General features: G+C 38.4%; 2 protein-coding genes across 6 annotated transcripts in view; one reads left to right on the plus strand and one right to left on the minus strand.

Annotated features, from left to right (window-relative positions):
* LOC129771772 (uncharacterized) overlaps positions 1-23,381 on the plus strand; it is a 62,346-nt gene that overhangs the window by 13,144 nt on the left and 25,821 nt on the right. Inside the window, exons 1-3 of one of the 4 annotated variants that reach the window (XM_055775793.1) lie at positions 3,294-3,501; positions 3,571-3,982; positions 4,064-4,419. In XM_055775793.1, the coding sequence (XP_055631768.1) occupies positions 4,094-4,419 (326 nt within the window). In that variant the 5' untranslated portion in view covers positions 3,294-3,501; positions 3,571-3,982; positions 4,064-4,093. Of the gene's footprint in view, positions 1-3,293; positions 3,502-3,570; positions 3,983-4,063; positions 4,420-23,381 lie in introns of those variants that run through there. The other 3 variants (XM_055775796.1, XM_055775795.1, XM_055775794.1) reach the window with 3 other exon arrangements.
* LOC129771770 (protein HID1) overlaps positions 1-23,381 on the minus strand; it is an 81,201-nt gene that overhangs the window by 9,934 nt on the left and 47,886 nt on the right. The window contains exon 7 of one of the 2 annotated variants that reach the window (XM_055775787.1): positions 15,992-16,010. The exons of the other annotated variant lie outside the window; for it this stretch is intronic. The gene's annotated coding sequence lies outside the window, so the exon portion shown is untranslated. Of the gene's footprint in view, positions 1-15,991; positions 16,011-23,381 lie in introns of those variants that run through there. 2 annotated transcript variants of the gene reach the window in all.

Genomic DNA, 23,381 nt, shown 5'->3' on the forward strand with positions numbered 1-23,381 from the left:
GAAATATATGGGAAAAGGGAAATTCTTCCAGTTTTCATAAATTCAAACCGTTTAGAGATTAGCGAATTATACAGCATATCAAACAAATCTTAGAGAATTACCGATTCGATTGGTATGCAATTCATGAGAATTCGTTAACAGTGAAAATAGTTAGTAACGTTAATTTTATTTCACAAAAACATGACCTGTTTTCTGATTTGGCACCCTTCCTAAAAGAAGTAGTTCTATGTCAAAAATACTCGCCGGACAGAAATTTGAGTCTAATGAGAAGGTAATCGCCGCCGCGGAGGCCTACTTTGCAGACCTCGAGAAAACATATTTTTCAGATGGATCAAAGAAGTTGGATCATCGCTGGGTCAAGTGTATCGAACTAAAACGAGGCTATGTTGAGAAATAAATCGCTTTTGTTTTTTTTTTGTAGGCTGAGTACGTATCGGACTGACCTTGTATATTCGACTTCAGCTCGTCATCTATGTTCACCAATTACCTAAGTAATTGGTAGTGTACTGAGAATACACTACTCAGTAGTGAACTGAGAATAAATTCGCTGCAGAATTGGGGGTTGGTTCAGGATTTAATTTGGCCCGTTTTCTCTTTTCATATACTCATTAACCACACCGACCAGTAAAAACACGGTGAAAAATCTTTACTATAAGTTTCGAGGCAAAAATCGCCAGACCATAATTGTTCTAGATGTTAAATAGCCGTTTCAATATAGGGGGTCGGATTGGAGCCACGTTTGTCAAATTTTGACACAAAAAATTATATGTTTGACACTATCAATTAGACTAAAAATCGGTACGCAATAGCTTAATGGTCTAGTTCCAGCTTACTTCGAATGGTGGGATTTCATAGTCATCAATCGAAAAGCTTGATTGTGCCGCTAATAAACATACAGCAGAGATATTAACACTCATATACTCGCGCATTGGTCTGTCAGACCGAGAAATCAATAATTCGTTCATTTCTCAGAAAATATCAACACTACGACTTTGCGATTCTCTTTAGCTTCGTTATTCGTCGTTCGTCATCGTTTAGCGTATCGCATGTGTTGGTAGAGAGGAGACGTTTGCCACTTTTTCAACACTTTCGGTCTGACACACCGACGCGAGTATAGGAGTAACTTTTTTGGACAAGTGCCTTTTTTAATATTCTAGCATATTGTTGAATGAAATGTATAACATTAATTTATATGGCGTGGAATATTTATTGCATATAATGCATAAGATCATTACCGGACTATTCTTATTTGATTTCAGTCCGTTTTGTAACTGGATTGAACGGATCCATATATTAACTATTCGTCGATATATTCTTCGTTAGATTCATACGTTCAAAAGCAAAATATTAATGTTTGACTTTCGTATTCGCTAAATATAATGGTCATACATATACACACTTGTGAAAGAATTTCACTTGTGGAATAATTGTAAACAGTAAACTATAAACTAATCGGTGGCTTATGCTAATTTTTAACAGTTACAGTTTCGGGGATATTTTTTTATAATGGACAATATCGACAAGAAAACTAGAAAAAGAAAAGGAAGTTTCTAGAAATCCTTTTATATCATCTTTTCATGCCCCATCTAAAAAAGGCATTAATTCTTAGTTAACCAAGAATACAGAGACAAAGAATATTAGAAATATGCAAACTTTATATTCCTGAGCCTTTATCATTTGGTAATTATCTAGAAGGTCGTTATACATTTTTCTCTTTGATAAAAAACCCGAAAAATACGCAACAACCCCATGAAATGTAAAAAAATATGTTTGTTTCGAGCATGCAGTTATACTATGTTCTGATTCTTACTCCAATGAAACCACAGTCGATTAATACGTTTTTATGTTGTTTCATAGCTCTTTATACTTCCATGAATTATATTCATTTGCTTACTTTTAATTTATAACAGTGAAACATTCGAATTTCGTTATTTGTGTTAGAGTATAAAAAATTACTCTGTTTTGAGGAGGCTAAATTACATGACTATTAAAGCATAATAAAGATGAAGAAAACATATTTTTTGGAGTTTTTTCATTCAATCATACCCTCTTCTTCAAATAAATGCCAATAAAGCCTGAAAAATACGCAATGGGAACATTACAGAGAAGTTCTATTTTCGGTCTGTGACACCGTGCGCGAGTATACGTGTTATGATATTGCACGCGAGTACAGGAGGGTTAAACAATTAGTAAGGCTTCGAAAAACAATGAGTCACCAGCAATTGCAGCGAGCTCATTTAGTCAATAAAATAACGCCTTGTTCACTCCTACGCGCAAGATGAAAAAATCGACCAATTAAAGGCTAACTTTTATATACCTCGCCACCATAAATATTGAATTGAACACTTTCGTGTACCTTCTCGCAACTTCATATCGACTTTGCAAATTGTACGCATAAAGTAGATGTGCGCATAATATCTTCACACGGTCTTACGTTTCCATGTTAGAACCGGCCAATAAGCGCGCGATCGTGTCGGGGCACACCTCCATACTATATACGAACGAATTATTCATTTAGTATCTCATGACGGTGTTTTCTCTGCTCGAAAGGTCCATTACTCATAGAGATGCAACAATACTAACAACAACCACACAATCCGACACGTTTTGTGCAATTGCCGTGTAAGCACCAAGGTCGCGAGAGTCGCGCGATACAAGGAAACTTGTCAGTTCGGATGAATGCGCGCTGTAAAAATACAAAACAACAAACGCTGACGACAGCCTTCATTCAGAAACATCCGATGTTTATTTGTTGTGGGTGGCGCTATAAAATTCCCAACTGATGATTAACAGCACGATGGGTACCGGGCTGTCTTCCAGTCCACAAACAGGTGACAAAATAGTTGGCGTCGGGTCAACTGATGACGATAGATCTTTCCCGAACTGTCCTTGATTTGTGTGCGGATTGTGTCCATTCACGCGCTTCTTCGGCTGACATGGCATATTTTGTCCAAAAAACGAAAATCATCCTGCTTTAGCAACAAGCTTGATGAATAAGCGCCGCTGTGGTTTCCTCGAGCCCCCGACAATCATCGACCACGTCACCGTTTGACATCATATATCGTACGATGTGAGCGGAGCCAGCGAGCGAAGTTTCCAATGTATAATTACGCGCACCACTAAAAACAGAAACGCGTTGGTACAACCGCCGACCAACTACACAAACAAGTTTTAAGATAAACAAGCAACGGTAGGTCTGCGCAAATACCACTTGTGCAAGCGCGCTACTCATTAAATCAGGTGCTAATTAGGGGTTAGGCTGCATCTTCCAATGGGATGGAATTCTTTGACTGCGCGCAGTCCATCTGATGGTCAGATGCAGGTGTCCTAACCAAGGGCTTAATGATGAAAGGCTTGTTTTGTCGTCTTTCATCCGTTGCAAGAGGCTCCACATCTAAGGATTCTACCGTTGGTATTGCACCAACACGTGGCGTTGGAGTTACTGTTCATATTGTTACCATAAAAACGGTCGCGTAATTGCATTCTTGCGGATATGGCCAGGTGAGTCGCACATGTACCTCATACGACTGATATGATAATGGCTCAAAATCATACGATTTTCCACCACAGGTAAATTTTGGCTACCCACACGCGCTCAGTTTGGTGTTTCATCAGAATTCGATCAGTTTCTCGTGAATTTCGTCGCGGAGAGCGAGGAAGGTAGAGAGATCGCGTCATTACCTTGCTCAAAAAAAGTTAAGACGTGGACCGATGGCGGTCGTATGATACAAGCCGAAGGCACGATCGGCAATTTTCGCGAATTTTCTTTCGTTGTGTTCGCCACATTGAAAGTCTATATAAAACTCTTTTGCTCCAACCTGGCAAGTGTTACATGTATTTTTGCCGCACGCCGGTCAAGTGAGTGAGACGTGGAGCGTGGAAAATCGTTGCATTTTTCGTAGCATAATCCGGAGTCGGATGTGCAACATCAATTGTTTCTAATTGTTGAAATAACTCCCCATCGGAAGTCACCTAGTGTGAAGTAATTATCCGTTTACCGTAGTGGTTGAAGTGCGTATCCGAATTAACGGTGAAAAATATGTTCTCTCTGTGTGTTTTTCAGATCCACCAAGCGCGAAAATACAGTGTGATAATGGGCGTTCTGAAAGTGAAAGTAAGAAATTTGCTAAACATGAAGTTTGAAGTCAGAATGCTCTCTCTGCTGACGATCGTGATCGTTGTTCTGAGCTCGGCTGATGCTTCCTTATCGACCTCACCCAACGGTTTTTCGAACGCAGATGAGTACAACAGTTCTCCTACGCGTCACAAACATCGACATCATCAACAGCAACAGCAGCACGAGCAGAAGTCTCGAAAGGATAATTTCATCCTAATCGACTATCTTAGCGATGGTGAGCAGGAAAAACGCATCAGTTGGAACGGGATAGCCGGCAAGCAGACAAACATCGGTGACATTGGGTAAGTCAAACGAATTCATTGACTCGCATGCACGCATGCATGCGACGACATTGAAATTGGGGAACGCCTGATTTCAAGTGAGCCCAGTTGTATGCATGTGTGTGGATGTATGTATGTGATGGGCAGGATGGGGAGATCAGCAATTTAATTGCTGACCAACGTTCAACCATTAGATAGAGGAAGCTATGGTTCGAATATGTGAGAAGTGTTTTTCGAAATGAGTACCTATATTAAGTGCTAATCATTAGATCTGGGAATGGAACTGAATTTAGTGCATGCAGTAGACCAAGGACGATGGATAGTGCTGACGAATTTCTCCTTGTTTTAATTGTTCGTGGCTGTGCAAATTGCTCTTGATATAGAGTTTTCAAGAAGGAAGGAGACTAATTCACAATGCTCTAAACTTGAAGAAGGTGGGCAAGTAGTTTGGAAAAAGTTTTTAATCGAACTCTAAATTATTGCGGTGTGTGTATGGGCTGGTGGTTCTGTACAATGGCTCTGAAGAACAAATGGATTATGTGCCTAAGTTTCTATAAAATGATGACCTTAAATTCACAATCGAATAAAGCCTGTGCATAATTTGACCTCACTATTTTAATTGCGATTGGATTTTACTCAATCTTTTTTGAATACAGTACAATCTAGCTCGAGAAGAAGAGATCTGAAGAAGGAAAACAGCCGCACGGCTATATCAGTGGTAGTGATCGTACGACAAATTGCTGCCTTAGCGCAGACATGATTTGTGTTGGCAATGTTTGCACAACACGTCTGCTGCATACTCCAATCGATCATCATTGATTTTAGCATTGCGCTCAAAGGTCGCACATGGAGATGCAGAAATGCGTGCTCAGTTAGCGGTTTCTATTTTGACACCATCCGAACAATTTCGCCAATTAGAGGGCTCCCAAGAAGCTAGCAAATATGTGTGCTATGCTATGTGGTTACTGTAGTCGACGGAATGTTGCTAGCATTGTACAATACTATTGCGAGAGATTCACCGCAATGTTCAGATTATGCAATTTCCAACCACGTAGTGAACCGACAACATCCTTCATGAGGCCTATCATGGATATAGAGACTGTATTCCATGTTCCTGAATCCAAATTACAGTCATCGATAGAAAGAGTGCTAGAAAGTTGCATTCAACATATTGGAGAAAAAAATTAATGAAATTGAAGACTTTTCGTTCGACATTAGACATCTAGTCATTTTTTCAGCTAAAATAGTGCGAAAAAAAGCAAAAAAATTGTCGAGGAATGCGAACCATGTAAAACAGCGTTCTTGAGGAACTGTATAGAAATGGCAGGACAAATCTTTGAGTTATATTTACAAACGTTCATTCAATGGAAAACGAGAAAAATCTAAAAGTTTTTATCGGAAAAATACTGGAAACATTTTAATTTCTGATTTCGAATCGTAATAAACACCGAAGAATTACTGGAGGATGGCTGATATCTTCATATATAAATGGATTTCTGTCTGTCGTTCTGATCGACATGAAAATTGGTATGTAGGGGTTTTTGGGTCCGGGGAAGGTTCTTATGATAGTTCGAGACCCCTCCCCCTCTCTCGTGAATAAACAGAATGCACTACAGAATAACGTAGCAAAACGTAACGTGACGTTACAATAAAGGTTTTGCATTGTGTTATTACCGGAGCTAAAAAGTGGATTTATTTTGGAAATCTCATACGCGCTACCCAAGTAACAATCATTATTAAGCATTAACTTGTAGCTGTTTTATAGCATAAATTCTGCACATTTAATGCCAAATGGTATTAAATGGGCAACAGTGTTTGTAACTCTCATATCAACATTATTAATGCATATAAACTTTGATGAAAATAAAAATCGCTAATGCCAATAAATCGAATACTGGATCGAAGGCTTGTTCCTTTTCTAAATAAACAAGCAAAAAACTTGTTTTTTTCTATGGTACCTTATATCTTGGGGCCTTTGCTCTTCGTTCCGTTCATCAACGACATTTGTAGCGCTGAAATCACCGAAATCGTTGTATGCAGAAGTTTTATTCGAGCAGTTCAAACGCTGGTAGACTGTTGTGCGCTGCAATCGGACATCGATATGATTCTGGAATGGTGCAGTTTGAACGTTTTCAATATCGGCAATAGCTGCGTGATTTCATTCAGTCGCTCACGAATACCGATTGTCTTCGACTACAAAATGGCAACAACTAGTTTGAAGCGTACGAATACCGTGCAGGATCTGGGATTCTAGTAGACAGTAAATTAAGGTTTACGGAACACATCGCTTCAGTCACTGCGAAAGCATATTCCATGCTAGGTAGGTTTCTTGAAGCGAAACACGAAGTTCTTCGATGATGTATGTTGTCTAAAAACGCTGTACTGCTCATTGGTGCGTAGTGTGTTAGAATACGGGGTACAAATCTGAGCTCCGTTCCACGTAGTCCACATGAAACGGATAGAACGAGTCGAAAAGCATTTTATTCGTTATGCTCTTCGGAATCTCAACTGGAGGGATAGGACCAACCTGCCAGCGTATGAAAGCCGTTGTATGCTGACTAACCTGTCAACACTAGCGGGCAGACGAGTACTTCTTCAACGACTAATCGTTTTTGATATCTTGACAGATTAATGTGCCGGTGAGAGATGTGTTGGCTCGGTTAGACCGTGATTACATGTCCCAAATATATGTTTTCCTTAAATCTATCGATGTTCGTGTGTGATTATCTTTATATCCATATACCCTCCATTTCTTCCTTTGTAAGTAATTGGTCCGCTTGCTATAAACAGGAGAATGAAATGTAAATTCACAATAGATGTACGAATAGATTTAAGAATTGAGTGTGTGTGATTATCAACATTGTAATAATTTCCTTATACCCCATCCTTTTCCTGAGAAAAATATGTCACCCTTCTAATCTCGAGTCCACCGCGAGTAATCGGTTTCCCACATTACTAACCATAGATTTAAGAAAATTGTTCATATATAGTTTTAAAAATATATTTAAGATTTCGGCTCCTTTAAACTTATGTAACTGAGCCTGTAAAAATAAACGAATTTATAAAAAAAAAAATCTTGACAGATCACATCGACTGCGCAGATATATTAGCGAAACTTCGCTGCAACACACCTCTTCGAGTGACGCGGCAATCACAATTTTTTCGCCGATCAAATCATCGCACCACCTATGGTATGAACAATCCACTGGACGGCTGTTGTAGCAAGTTCAACGAAGTGTCTGATTTGCTTGACTTCGATATATCGAAAAATGTGTTTAGGATTAGACTTAGTAGGTAAAACATCTGTACGATTTTTATGTCGAAGATAATAAATAAATAATATATAAGTATACTGTGCTTATGAAAAAAGTTACTGTAACATTTTAAGATCCCCATACTTCGCCTTCGCATGAAGTTCATCAAATCAAACAAATTTGCGGATCGAGAAGTACGTACACTTGGGAGATGTAATAAATTCAGAGGGAAATGTAAAATACATTGCTCGTTTAGCTCTTCTTCCGTTCAAATATTTTGGAAGGACACGAAAAATGAATGAAATGAACAAGGCATCATGTCATACGTTAGACTTGCAACGAAGAACGTTATCTACCACAACGCATGAATCGACTTAAATTGGGATTTGTTCGCAATTGAATTCAGAAATTATTACATTCAATTAAAATCACATTCAAATCACATGAAATCAATAATTTTAATCAGTACACTCAAATGATTATTAAGCCAGCGGTAGTCCTACGTCAACCTTGCGGTTATGTCTTAGGTATAACCCACTCATAGTTTTTTTTGCGATGTACTTTGACTGTCGATAAAAAGTGGTTTTACTACGCCAATCCCAGATGCAAGAAATCAAGAATAGACCCAAGGCAATCATCAACTCTACAGTTTAAATGGAATAGAGTAACAATAGTAACAGGCACAAACTCTTCCACGAGAACTTTCGGCCACACAATAGAAAAACCATCATGAAAATTCCGATATCTAAGTTTCCTGTCCACTTGTGGTACACACATCTTGAATTGAGTTTCTGAAGACCCGAAGACTCACTCAAAATATGAATATCAGTTATCTAAGAAATCCGCAATTTTTTCTGAATAGCTTTCACAGACGATTTCTTATTTCAAAAATGAATGACGCGCGTTTTCGATGTTTTCTGGAGATAATCCTAACTCCTAATAGAACTCCTAATTGAACGAATTGTATGAAAAACGACGCATCTTCTACGAGCTTCCGTCTTTTTCTTTTTCCATTGGAATGAATATTGCACGATAGTTAGCTACGATTATTTTTGCAATGGTAATAATATACAATGGAATCCATTTATAATGACATCGAAGGGAATTAACATAAGCGGACGTTATACAAGACGTTTTCTGAAAAAATGTCGGTCATTATAACAGAACATAATTTATTAAAAATGGGTCATAATAAGCGACATGTCACTGTAAAGGAAGTCATTATATCCGACTGTTTCAAATTTAAATGAAACACAACTTTGTTTTGCAACTACGTTATAATAAGCGGTTGGTCAATATAAAAGAAGCCATAATGAACGGATTCTACTGTATTCAAATTATACCTCGCGGCTACATTCTGTTTGTTTTCGAAACATTTTGAGGAGCACAAATTGAACTAATCACTAATCGCTAACTAATCACGTGGGATTTTCGAATAGATAATGATTGCCATTTTACAGTCATCCAATAGTTTGTTTCACGAAAAAAATAATTGATACGAAGAAATATTGCCTATCGATTGATGCAAAAATCTCTGCAATCTATCAAAAAATAGAATTAGAAGGGTACGGAATCTTCGTTAAAGTCGTTTGGGTTTTGTTTCTGTAAATTATACAAACCCGAATCACTTAAACCACGACCCAAATCGTAATGTAGAATAACATCTCGATCGATTACTGTATTGGAGGCAAAAACACAGAAACCGCAGAAACTTCACTAAACAGATCAGATACGAATATCAATTTAAATAGCGCATACATTAAAACTAATATTGAGGAGGTTACGTTGAAGAATAGAATAGAATCAAAACAATGAGATGATACAATTTGTTTGATCTCATTGAAAACGACGAACCAAAACTGCCATGGAATGGTGCATGACAAAAATAGGATCTCGTTGCGGCACGATGCTAAAATTAGCTAGCATGAGAATTAAATGTTGCATTACATCACAATCTTCATTGTGGAAGAATAAATGACATAAAGAAGTACAGCGCATCACCTCACCTGGCTTATTATCTGAGCCCCCAGCTCGCGACAGATGATTAAATCTGGTGTCGTATGTGATATGTGAAATATGATTGTCACGGCGTATAATGTGTTTATACGCATCGATGCAGATGGCTATTTCTAGAGAGTACGTGAGTGATAAGCGCGTACAGGCTGGGGTTGGACAAATTTCCAACCAAATTTAGTTCTGTTTTCAATCAAGATAATTTATTCACTGAAATATTAGAAACACACAGTGATTTTTTTTTTTCTAATTTTATCAAGAATAAATGAAAGATATGAAGTTACATCTTTCACCAATCTTTCAACTTCCCCTATACTCGCGCATACGGTCTGACTGACCGAGAATCAATGAGGTGGCTTAATGAAATGACTATTAAAACTGAATGAAGTTAAACAGGAATATTTTCTGGCGTTTTTTCATTCAATTATATCTTTTTCTTTAAATAAATACCAATAACGCCTAAAATTTCACAATAGCAATATTACAGAGACATGTACAATCTGTGAGTATACTAGTAACGATTTTGTGCGTGAGTACAGGAGGACTAATAATATAATGCTACTTAACAGAACAGTGAGACGAACAACTATGCTCGATTTAAAGCTAGTTAAAGATTATTTTGTCCAATTCTGCAAATCTGTCCCACCATCCACGGTGTCATTTGACTCCACCCGTTCATCCGGAAGCGAGCCCAGTGCCAGAGTTCACTTCGAAGAAATCTCAAAACAAACCAAAACAAGTTCTTGACTGCACTTCTCGTAATTCTACCGAAAGTACCCATCATTGATTCCGGGGCATATGCAAACAATTATCCACTCTTCAAAAGTGGAAAAATAAGACTCCTGACACCACATCGTCGCCGTCATGTATTTGCGAAAGTAATCATGAGGGGGAGAGAATCATAAATGTCACCAGCTCCGGCTTTTGTTCACCGGTACATCATCAAGTGGAAGAGCAAACTCTTTTCATTTGTGACCCCTCCCCATCGTTTAGTCCGTTGTTTTCGGTGCTTCCGCTGCCACTGCCGCAGTTACCTCTGTACAGAAATTCAGAGATGTTGAAGGCACGATGCTCCACAAGTGGCGAACCGTACAGAATTCTGAATGTTGTCATTAGCAGTATGCGACAGATTCCGGACCTATACTACCCAACTGAAGATATGTAAGTCTGTGATGTTTGTTTTGTTCATTTAATCACTGAAAGGCTTCGATAGAATGTCATTGTAGAACACGTGTTTCGGCTCATAGAAGAGTAAACAACGTGAAGGAATATGACGGATTGAAGAAAATGATTGTTCCACAAATTCATACTCATTGAAACAGATCGTATGTCAAGGATCAAAGTAATTTACATACTTGTATATTCATGTATCGCAGATTCACATTTTGCATTTATGCTACTTTGGGGCTAATTAAAGTTTGTCCTCTGATCTGAATCTTCATCATAATTCTATAACTAGGGATGTCGAACAAGAGGAGGCTTGCTATTTGTGAGGATGAAAGCCATTCGCCAAAAAAGCCAAAAAAAGCAAAAAAAAAAAATAAGTATTGGGTTGGAGAAAAAGAAATGTCGTATTGCTGATCGAAATTTGACGCTTTATTTAACATACTTAAAATTATCCAATTTAAGTCAAATATGCGCCGTTTTGTTCGCAAACTTGTTGCCATTTAGAAGCCAACTTAATTATTCCCCCCTTATAAACCCCCCCCCCTCCTTAATTGCAAAAAAAACTCAGTCAAACAGCCAGTTTTCGCAAGCTTCTTTTGAGGCCAACTTAGTATCACCAAGAGCGTTTTACATGGAGAGATGATAATCACTTGGAGCCTGGTCCGGACTATACGGTGGGTGTAATAGGACATCCCATCCGAGCTCCCGTAGCCTCTGGCGGGTCATCAAAGATGTGTGAGGCTGAGCGTTGTCCTGGTGAAAAACAACTCCATTCTTATTGATCATTTCTAGCCGCTTCTGGTCAATCGTCTGCTTTAAACGGTCAAGCTGCTCACAGTAGAGAACCGAGTTGAGGGTCTGGCCATAGTTGAGCAGCTCATAGGGAATGATTCCCTTCCAATCCCATCAAACACACAGCAAAACCTTCCTGACCGTCAATCCGGGCTTTGCGATGGTTTGGGCCGGCTCACCGCGCTTCGAACACGATTTTTTTCGCTTTAGGTTGTCGTACGTGATTCACTTTTCATCACCAGTCACAATCTTCTTTAAAAATGGGTCGAGTTCGTTCCGTTTCAGCAGTGCGTCGCAGGCGTTGATTCGGTCTAAAAGATTTTTTTGCGTCAACTCGTGTGGCACCCATACATCCAGCTTTTTATGGAATCCAATCTTCTGCAAATGGTTCCAAACGGTTGTATGGTCTATACCCAGTTCCTGGCCAATCGAGCGAGTGCTCACATGCCGGTCTACTTGGATGATTTCAACGATTTTATCGGTTTCCACGACGATTGGCCAACCAGTACGGGGTGTATCTTCGACAGCCACTACACCAGAACGAAATCGATCAAACCAACGCTCTGCTGTGCGAATTGTTACAGTATCGGGTCCATAAACTACACGAATTTTTTCGGCCGCCTTCGTTGCAGTTTTACCTCGCAGATAGTAAAAACGTAAAATATGGCGAATTTCTTGCTTGGTGGACTCCATCTTTGACGTGCTATAACTTGAGACTGAAAAGGACAATCACAACACTGTCAAAACGACACTTGTAGCACAGATTGTCGTCTTTAAATAGCCGTATAGTATGACCCGATGCGATAAGTACAACACAAGATATGTTTAAGTGTTGTCATATATTGACAATATACGACATTTCTTTTTCCCCAACCCAATATAAACCAAGCTTGAATTGGATTACATTACAGTACTGTTGAACAATAATTCCCGGTCTCACGTTGTCAAACTTGTCGAAACCTGCTTGGAAACATTCAAATGAAAATTACTACCTTACCCGCCTTATTTCTCAAATTATCGCGCCGTCTGAATGCATTTTCATAAAAAACAGTGAGAACTGAAAATTTAATTTAAACTTTGAAAATTTTATTTAAACCTTTAAGTTTAAATAAAATTTAAAAATTTTATTTAAACTTAAACTTTATTTAAACTAAACTCAATCGTTGTACCATCGTTGTGCCACGAATTAGATAATAACTCTTGGACTGAGAATTTGATTTTCCATTGTTTTAGAATTGTTTTTTTTTAAATCAAGTGCAGTCGTAAAAAGTGGCACTAACATAACTTCAATCTTCTTGAATTATAATGGATACTTTCTATGTATGTATAGAATCTTAAGCTGGCAACACTTTTCGATAGAGGCGCAAGTGATAACTGTCATGTTCTGTGTTATGTTTGGTTGACCAAGTCGTCATGAAGACATTGACTGCAGGGGTTGTGCAAATTATGGATCGTGTGTGTACCATTTTCACAATGCGTGACGACGCTCGGCGACGCTCGGCTACGGCGATTTATCTCCGTAGAACTATTTTGTGTGGATTTGGGAATGCGGATTTTTTCAACATGAACATCGATTTTTTTTTGTGTGGAACGGGAATCGATGTTCATCCCAAACTTCCAGAAGTCGCTATGAAAAGGATCGTGTCTGTACAACTTGATGGACCTGAGAATTCAGTAACTTCTCTTCAATCTTCCGACGACTGCGCAAAACGTACGATGACTATATTTACTCATGTGAACATTGTCCCGTGAAAGGACAGCCTTACGTCAGAAGTCGGTTGGCAATTAAAAGTAAATTTCAACCCATTCTAATTGTATGAACGATACGTGTTCTTACAATTAACCCTTCCATTACGGCAGTGTGCTCCGTCGATGTGCTACTCCTGTACGGAGCACTGCGCCGAAAAGTATGCACATTGCGCTGATGTGATCGAAGAACAGTATGAATTTCATGTCGTCTAAAGACGACGCTCGTACATACAGCTCGTCGCGCGGATATCGTCTATAGACGACGCTCGTTAAAAAGACTTAAAACGTCTCGCATCTCGTTGATTGTCGCGAATCTCTCTCGTGAAAAAATAATAATTGAGAATGAAAATTGAATTGTTCGATGTTTGCTATGTTCCGAACCACTTCGTAATTGTTAGTTTGGGTTTCCCAGTGAAACACAAAACTCCCTTCTTTAATTACCTCAAGTCGTATACACAATTTGATGGAGCGATAAGGGAACAACTTTCGGGGTTTTTGCGCGACCTCTTACCCGCTACCTCAGGCTACACTCACCAGTACTTTTTCCGAGAAGTTGGAGTTGAATGGCGTACAGTATATTTGCGAGCACTATCCAAACTCACAACCGTACATTTTTCTTATTCAAAATCGAAATTTATAGCAATTGGTGCCATCTCTTTCGACCGGCTACGTGTCGCACTGAACTGCTGTATGAGATACGTATATGGATTGAGTCGCCTTAATCAAGTCCTCTACAGAACATTTATGTGCACCGATCTTCTTGTTGAATCTATTAAATACACAGTCTCCTGGCGTAATTCGTCGAAACTTATCCAAACTTGTGGACGCCGCTTGTAGAACAGTCTCTGATACGTCAGTGAAGATTTAATCATCGTTTTAGGATAACACATAGCACAAATTGTATGGTGAATTAGAAATTTTCATTTCAACGATAAAACATGTGGATACTAGTCCGGTGTTTCGGAAATGGTAACTTTGTGCACAGCAAAACTTAGAATAGAAAAACTGGCAGCACAAACTCATTTTAATTCATAATTCTCCTTCCTTACCCTTTTTTCTTTCATCTTTCGATTTTCTCAGAATTTGCGAGGGCGGTCCGTTAAAGTACTTCGTGTAGTATATTCTCGTAAACGGCTACTGTCAAATTTCAGCCGAATCGGACTCGTAGTTTTGTTTTGACCGTGTGTGGGAGGTGGTGTGTCCGTGAATTTTTGAAAAATGAAAAAAAAAGGAAAATCCGCCGTCGCTACGGCCAAATGGGTCGAATTACACTACGAACTGCTGCATCCACCGTATTCTCCAGATTTGGGCCCATGTGACTTTTTTTTGTTTCCAAACTTGAAAAAGTCACTCGCCTGGCAGAAATTCGAGTCGAATGAGGAGGTCATCGCCGCCACGGAGGCCCACTTTGCAGACCTCGAGAAAACGTATTTTTCAGATGGATTAAAGAAGTTGGAGCATCGCTGGGTCAAATGTATCGAGCTTAAAAGAGACTATGTTGAGAAATAAATCGTTACTTTTGAAAGGAATCGTTTTTTTTCTGTAGGCTAAGTACTTATCGGACTGCCTTCGTACTTCAAGATTACCCAGAATCTTTCGATCGGACGAAGTTCTGAGGTGGTTGCAAGATTCCAGTCTTCCGAAACAATGTTGATATTATTTTCCGCATTCCACTTCTAAGCATCTTTTCCGTAATAGGCAGCATACGAAATCAAATCAAAACGTCGTCGTTAACTAAAGTTGTGGATTAATCGTGCTTGGGGAACGGGAAACACAAATTAATGCGATGGAATTGAGCCCTGAAACTCAAATAGAGACATATTCCAACAGACAGCGGATTTCAATCAGTATTTAGACCAGATCAAAGCAAAACAAGTGAAATTTTGAAAGTTCGTGATGATATCCATAGGACAATTGACAAAAAGGGTGTCGCGTTTCTGTTGTTTATTGATTTTCCGAAGGTCTCCAATTTGGTGTCGCGTGTGAAGTTGCTCTTGTTTGCATTTTTTCCCTTTTCACTGTTTTCATTTTCGCGCTATCCGGAATATCCCGAGGATCTGTACTTGGTTCTAGATAATTTAATATGTATAAAATTACTTAAATCTTGCAATCATGTAAAATTCATGTGTTTGCTGATTATGTGTATTATCATCGACGATTTACAACAGCAAATATGTTGAATACGGATACTAAAATTGAACCAATTGTTACTATCCCATATTATATACGAAACGGTCTTGTGTTCAAATCCTTGAATTAGTTTCAGCGTTCATGAGACAGATAAATTGTTCGTTTGAATTCAGAATAGACCATGTTGACTACATCGGGCGTTGCAGTAACGTAAAAGCATTTCTTCTTGCACTGTAGCTTTCATATGAATAAATAAATGAATGAATGAATGAATGAATAAATAAATAAATAAATAATGTAAATATGTCAAAAGTATGAAAAAGAAATCTTTTTACATGAAAAAACTTTTCCACGAATGATTTATAAGTGGGATAATTCACCTCCACGCTGTATTTACCAGACATTGTTCCTTCCAACTACTACTTTTTCCGATCGATGACTCATGGGTCGATTTTTGGAACGCATCAAAAGACGAGGAATTTTTACAATGCGGAATCCGTATACTGCCTGAAAGATGGGGGAAAGTTGTAGCTAACTTACTTTAATTTAAATTCATTGAACTATTTTTTTCTAAATAAAACACCAAAGTTACAAAAGACCCTCAGAACTATTTGTAACCCTCACGAATCAGTATTAATTGAATATGGAAAGGATCAGACATTCTTCCCGACATCGAACTATCAGATGTAAAGCAATTATGAAACAATCAACCGATGCTAGAAAGTGATAGATTTACGAGCACCGGCGCGAAAACACATCCCTAGCCTTTACCGACAATTGCATCCACACGCGACACGCACACACCGTCTTCTCCCTTCCCGCGCATTACAATGTTGTTCTTTTCAAGTACTCCGACGAATTCAGAATGTGTGTGGGACCGGGTGAAAATCACTTCTGACAAACGCGCCGGAATGAGGACATTAGGAAAATAATAATTTGCTGAAAGATGACTACTGCTGCTGTTCGCCAGCATAAAGTGTTATTATGTTCACAGCCTGTCTCCACTGGATGACGGTAATTTCCATTTGCGACTTTGTACGTGGCTCCGTAAATGAGGGCGAAAGTTCCCCTCTGAAACTTTTGTTTGCAATTTGATATGTGATATGAGAGCAGTATAGAGAGAGTAGCTCCCGAGAATGGATTAGGCATATTTACACTAAATTTGATTCGAAATAATTAAACTGACATTGAACGAATTTGTATCGGGAAGGGGAGTGGGGTGCATTCAGTGGCGGCAATAAAAACGTCGAGGGAATTGAGTTGTTTGTGGATTCACTTTCATGAGCGCAAAAAGCCGAACATGTCTCAAGAGGGACGCGGACAGAAGGGTGTACATTGGTGGGAAATCATGACCTACGACAACTGTTATAATAGCTTTTTCGACTGCATCTGTACAAACGCTCTTTGATGTCATCTGTTGGTTCCCTGAATGACCACTCGAAGGTTTATTTAATGGCACATGATCAGTATTTTTATGGCGTGCTTGTATGAATAACAAGCGATCGTCGCTTTTGTTTTAACGAACGCATTCTTAAGAAATATAAACACGTGTCTGGGGTCCACGTTCGACGAGGATTAAGGGGAATCGAATCGGCCGAACAGAAGCATAAACACAAAACAGTTCCGTCGAGGAATCTTGTTTATTATTTCAGCAGTTCTGATCGGACTCTTCAACCAGGCAATCGAAAAGCTGAAACAATTGTGATTGTATCTCTGTCACCCCCTCTCCGCTGCAAGAATTGATCCTCGCCGCCACGTTTTGCCTTAGTCAATTAATTAAATCATCGAGCGGCTGCTGCAAGTGTGTAGGCATAGCTCCAGAATGAAGTTGTTCACCGCCGCCAACCGACCAGAGCATCAGCAGCTCAATCAGTTCCATCGGATCACGTGTTGTGCTTAGGGGGAAAGATCAAAAGTAGACCAAGCGCACGTTCGGGATCACGGAATTCTCGCCTGCTTTCCCCCCTCATTTTCTTACGCAAATTGGAGATCATTATGTAAATTATGCTTCTTCTTTTGGAGATGCACCTCCGAGTGGAGACCCTCAAAGTCACGTTGTTTCTCCAAACATCGATAATTCACTGCCGGGGAAAGATCTCTGCTCGCTCCGTGTGTTTACGTCGAACTTTGGTTGAAGTTGTTGCAGAATATGCTTTGATTTTTGGGATTAATTAAATTTTCATTGCTTCCCCTGGACGAGAGGAAATTAATTAAGTTATCATTTGGTTTTTTTATTCGCTTTCGAAATCATCTCGCTCGGGAACTAATTGTGGGTATTCTCGGAGAGTTGCATTTGATGGACCGCACAGGATTCCGTGGAAGAATGTTTAGAGAAAAGGTAAGAAAACTAATATAATTAATACAGTCTCATCATTTTTATCGCCTATAATAGTCGAAAATTTATAATATTACAGCAATCAAATCTATTTGTTAGTCTATCAAATCCGTTCTTTATGTTACGCAATCTTGATGTTAGTTTGCGGGATAGTCAAGACTGACAAAGTAGTTTCGTGAAATCTTGACTCAGTTTCGCCCCCGCGTGCTCAAAAGGGTTCAATAAAAATGAACGGTCCAACAGATCGACCCGCTTTCTTCAGCGGTGAGGTTGACAAATGTAAGGTGCAGTTCGAGATGTCCGAATTTAAATAGCGCGTTATCGGACTGACAGTCAACCTACCGTCATCCGAGAGTTCGATAAATTTGATGGAAGATGATCAGATTACCCGGACACAGGCCGGTCAATTCCAATTAGTCAGTTTAGACTGGAGAAGGTGAACACATAAATCTATCGCAGTTCCGACCGGCATAGTTGGCATGCTGTTGATTGTCACGAGCCGCCCTCTTACGAACGGTGCACTGCATTTGGCTCCTATAAACTAGCGTAATTTATTACCCCACAAAAGCAGCAACATGACCGAATGTTTAAGATATTCAAATTCCAAACATGATGGTTTTTTTCTAAACGCGCGATTCAGTGCCGACAAAATTTATGGACTCCACATCCACAATTTGCCGGACATTGATTTTTTACAGTTGGCTTAATTGATTGATCTCGAGCAGTTTCAATTTTGCCTTTATTTTTGTTATGTTGGCGTCCCAGAGGCAGTGGCATCGTGCTGTGGCAAACGTGACCACCACCATGGGGAACGGTAATGCAAGGCGTGAGAGAGTAAAGAAGCATGCTTTTGAGACCATTTTTCGCCAACGTAAGCAAATTGTGCTCGTTTGTACTTCCACTCTCCGCTGCGTATGGGAAAGGAATTGTGTTACTTTCCTTCTGATTCATGAGCGGTTGCAGCGATTCGTAAAATTGGTTCAAACAGGCGAATTTCTGCTGACTTGGAGTCAATCACATAAGTATGCGACCCACGTGACGTTTTGATTGTTCGAAAGTCACTCAATGTGCTGGTGAAAGTACTGAGAAAGGCAACCAGTTCTGTCCAGTAATGACAGATAGAAAAATTGAATCGGAAGAACACGACTGAAATTGTTCTTGGTGTACTTGTTATACTGGGTAAAAGAATGTAATTCAAATTTAAAGAGTTGAATCCTTTTCATGTAATGAAAAGTCGCCAGCGTCGAAACCCCGAAACTGATCACTTAACAAAATACTACGTTTTCGGCCTGAAACAATAAAGTTTTTATTCATTCCACACAATTTAAAATAGTTTGTAAATTTCATCGCAAATTTTCATATGTTTTCATAGTAAGTAACATGTCTTCAAAATTGAGACATGTTTTCGAATTGATGTTTCTGGCCTTGCGTGATATGCTATTGAAAAATCCGACATGCATTTCAATACATTCAACATTGCATGAACAGTTCACCGTAAAAATAATATGTTCGCGATACATACTGTTAAATACTGTAAGGTGCGCAATTAAGAACTCAATTTTTTTCTTATAAGAATACATCTTTATTGTGAAAAAATGATCACATCCAAAAATCAATGAGAATATTGCCCATTACAATGCGAGACTGAGCGTTGTCTTGCTGTAGAATTACTTAACGTTTGCATTAAAAAAAATGACAAAAATTTCCGATTTTTCATGGGTTCACCTTCACATGTACTGACGAAGCTAATCATGCAGCATCATCATAGTAACCCATGAGTCAGCAGAAATAATCTGACAGCTCTATCAGTCGAACTCTAACCAGGATGGCGAAAACAGTGAAGCTACTCCGTTCAGAAGTGCGCGCGTTCAAAGAACGGTACACCGCCGCGTGAAAAACGGAATCGTGCGGCACTTTGTGGACGCCGGATATGCCCGTTCCGGCTTCTACAACATTTTGGTACTATTAGACAACAAACAGAGCATCGAAAGAAAGCCCGGTTCAGGACGGCCGAAGAGCCTGAGCTACAAGAAGCTCCGAAGGATGCTGAAGAGGAAGATCGAAGGAAAAGTGGCTACATCGCTGCGTGCGTTTGAGCGGGAGGTTGGTGCAACCGGCAAAACAGTGAATAAGTACCTGGCGAACATGAACATACATGTCAGGAAGCGGAAGTCCCCTGCACTGGTCACGGAGCTGCAGGCAATGACGCAGCGGCAGCGGCTGAGTAAGATGGTCAAGTCGATTTTCCCGGCGAATCGCGACGTGGCGGTGGTGATGGACGACGAGACTTATCTTACCCTGGATGGCAACGACTGGCAGGTCACTTCGTATTTTACTTCCCCCAGGAAGGAAGTGAGCTCCGAAGTGAGGTTTATTTCATACACCCCAAGAAGGTGCTGTTGTGGCTGACATTCAGCGAGAAGGGGATGTCAAAGCCGCACTTCTTTAGATCCGGGCTGGCCGTGAACGGGGAAATTTATAGTTTGAAGTGTCTGCCGGAAGTTGCGTCGTTCATCAAGAAATACCATAACTACGAAGACGCGGTGTTCTGGCCGGATCTGGCGTCGGCCCATTACGCGAAGAGATCGTTGTAGAAGAATGAATATCGATTTGGTACCCAAGTCGGCGAACCCGCCCATCGTTCCCCAGCTGCGATAATTTCTGGGCAAACCTGAAGCGTAAGATCTACTCCAACATTTTTGTCGCGAAAACTGAGAAGGAATTGATAAATAAAACGAAGAAAGAACTCAAAAACATGCCTACAAACATGTTTTCGTCCACCATGGCGAATGTTCCGGTTAACTGCCGGAAGGCCGCTCGCAAGGGCGTAGAATTTTTTTTGTAAGTAAGCTAATATAGTAACCTTCCATGGAAAATTCATCAAACTCAATTATCTGTCTTAGTTTTCATTTTTTTAATGCAAATGTTATTGTGGCGTATTGTAGCTTATAATACAACTTTCGCAACAACCTAGAAACATGACCGGGTAGTCCCCACGACTTTCTTTTTTTTTCGGACTACTATGGAACTATTAGTATGATCATTTAGCTTAATTTGCATTCTATTCTTCCAGAACAACTTTGTCTTCGAAAACTGCTCAAGGTATTTTTATACTGTCCATAGAATTGTAGAATATTACCTAATATTATACGGCTTTTGAATCATATAAATTTATATATTTCACATATAGAATCTGCTCATGTCAACCTGATTCTGGGTTGAGAGAAAAAAGATCTCGCAGCATTATCCAAAATAATTATTCATTCAGTTCACGCTTCAAGTGGAATAAACACGCTTTTTAAATAAAAATTATGATTGAAAATTTATTTCACGTATCGGATATGTTTTACACTTATTCCACTTGATAGAGAAATTTTTCGCAAATTGTGAAAATTATCAAACAAAACTGTATCTGATAATTATTTTATACTAAAATCAAGAGTTTTTGTTGAAATATCATGAAATGTACAGACAAATGGTTGAGTAAGAATCAAGACTACTCGTTTTAAGCATTCAAAAACATCAAGTAATCATTTTCATCAACATATAACGATTGGAAACTGCCTACGAGTGTGTTAATCTGATAGAGCATCTTTCCTTCAAGCCAACTTCAACAATTTAAGAAATGTCGTCACTGTACTTTCGATAACGCGAATCACAAGAGCGAACCGGCAAGCTTTGGCTGTATTTATTACGGATAATTTCAGAAAAATCAGGAAAAATTTTGTCAGGATATCAGGAAACGTACCAAAAGGTCTGGGAAATCCTGGAAAATCAGAAAGGTTGGCATCTCTGGTTTTGAAGTTATTTTTTTTAAAGTTGAAAAAAAAGTCTGAATTTCAAAAACTTTCTTACTTAAAAATTATAAGACCTACAAAATGTCCGTTACTGAATGAAATGTAGGAAATTATTTGAGTTTTCAGTTAAAAATACCAATATTTTTTTTAAAATGAATTTCATTGAAAAAAAAGTTTTCTAAATTAAAATTCATTTTCCTCAAAAATAAGTTTTTTTAAATTCAGAAAAAATAGATATGAATAGCTCTTACAATTTTCAACATAGTTATCTATACATCAGAATGGCACTTGGGAACTTTTACACGAGGAGAGTTTTCCTAACAAAAAAAACTTTTTCATGTTTTCTTTGAAAAATTACTATTAATGTTTAACTCGTAACATTTTTATGTATGAATTACCACGATTTACAAGTTCTGTAAACTTTTTTTCTATTTAGAAACATGTCAAGAACATATCAATCGTGAGAATTTACGCAAAAAAATGTTACGAGTAAAACATTATTTTTTAAGAGTCTCCAAACAAAAATGCCATATGTTTCAGAAACTATTAAAGATAGAAAGTTGATGTCATCGACCAAAGTTCATATTTTAATAAGATCTAAAACTTTGTCAAATACACTATATATCACTATCTTGACTGTAAACAAAATTAGGATCAGTTGTATTTTTTCGAAGAAAACATGAAAAAGTTGTTGTGGGTGACTTGTTGGAAATCGTAAGGACTATTCATATATTTCTTTTTAGAATTTAAAAAAAATACGTTTTTAAAAAAAATTATTTCAATTTTGTCTGTCTTTTTTCTTTTAGACTTAATTCAGGGGTGTGTTTTTGAAACCTTCTCGTTTCAGACATTCTCTTATCCCACTTTTTTATTTTTTTTGTGACTGTTATCTACGAAGTGAGGATTTTTCTAACAAGACTTTTTTTATGCCAGAAATTGGACATCGAAAGAAGAGCACTTCTACATGAAAAGAGCTTTTCAAACAACAACTTTTTCAGGTTTTTTTTCGAAAAATTACTACTATTATTAAACTGGTAATATTTTGTGTGTAATTTCTCGCGATTGACATGTTCTGCCAACTTTTCTCTATTTAGAAACATGCCAATTCCGAGAATTTACACAAAAAAATGTTACGAGCAAAACATTAGTTTTTCAAGAGTCTCCATGCAAAAATGCCTATATTTCAAATACTATAAGAGTTTAATGTTGGCTTCTTTGGCAAAATTCCACATTTCAATGGTATCTATAATACTCTATATTTTAATGTAATCTAAAGTTCACGTTCATGAAAAAAATGAATTTTCATTAAAAAAAATCAGCGTAATTTTTTTATACATTTTTTGATGAAAATTTAAACAATCCTTTAATTTTATCTTTGAAAAAAAAAAAGGTAGGTCTCATAGTTTTTGAGTTAGACATTTGGTAAAAAACTTTAGATAAAATATTGACCCTTTTCAATTTCTGATTTTTTTTGGGATTTCAAGTATGCAACGTTACTTCTATGACCATTGTCTTTACATCCACAACGTTTCACCACAAACTGGTGCTACCAACTTATAAGACGACAAAAGTACTAGCAAGTGTTCTCAAGCGATTGAACAATAAAAAAGAGGGAAACCAAATGTTATGAGACGTTACTTGAGAATTTTTGCCTAGAGAACATCCTCCAATGCATTCCTTCGGAGTTGCATTTCGTCCGAAACCATTATTTCGTTCGAGTTATAGTTTTGTATTCTATATTTCGAA

This window comes from Toxorhynchites rutilus, chromosome 2, assembly GCF_029784135.1.
Source record: "Toxorhynchites rutilus septentrionalis strain SRP chromosome 2, ASM2978413v1, whole genome shotgun sequence".
NCBI lineage: Eukaryota > Metazoa > Arthropoda > Insecta > Diptera > Culicidae > Toxorhynchites > Toxorhynchites rutilus.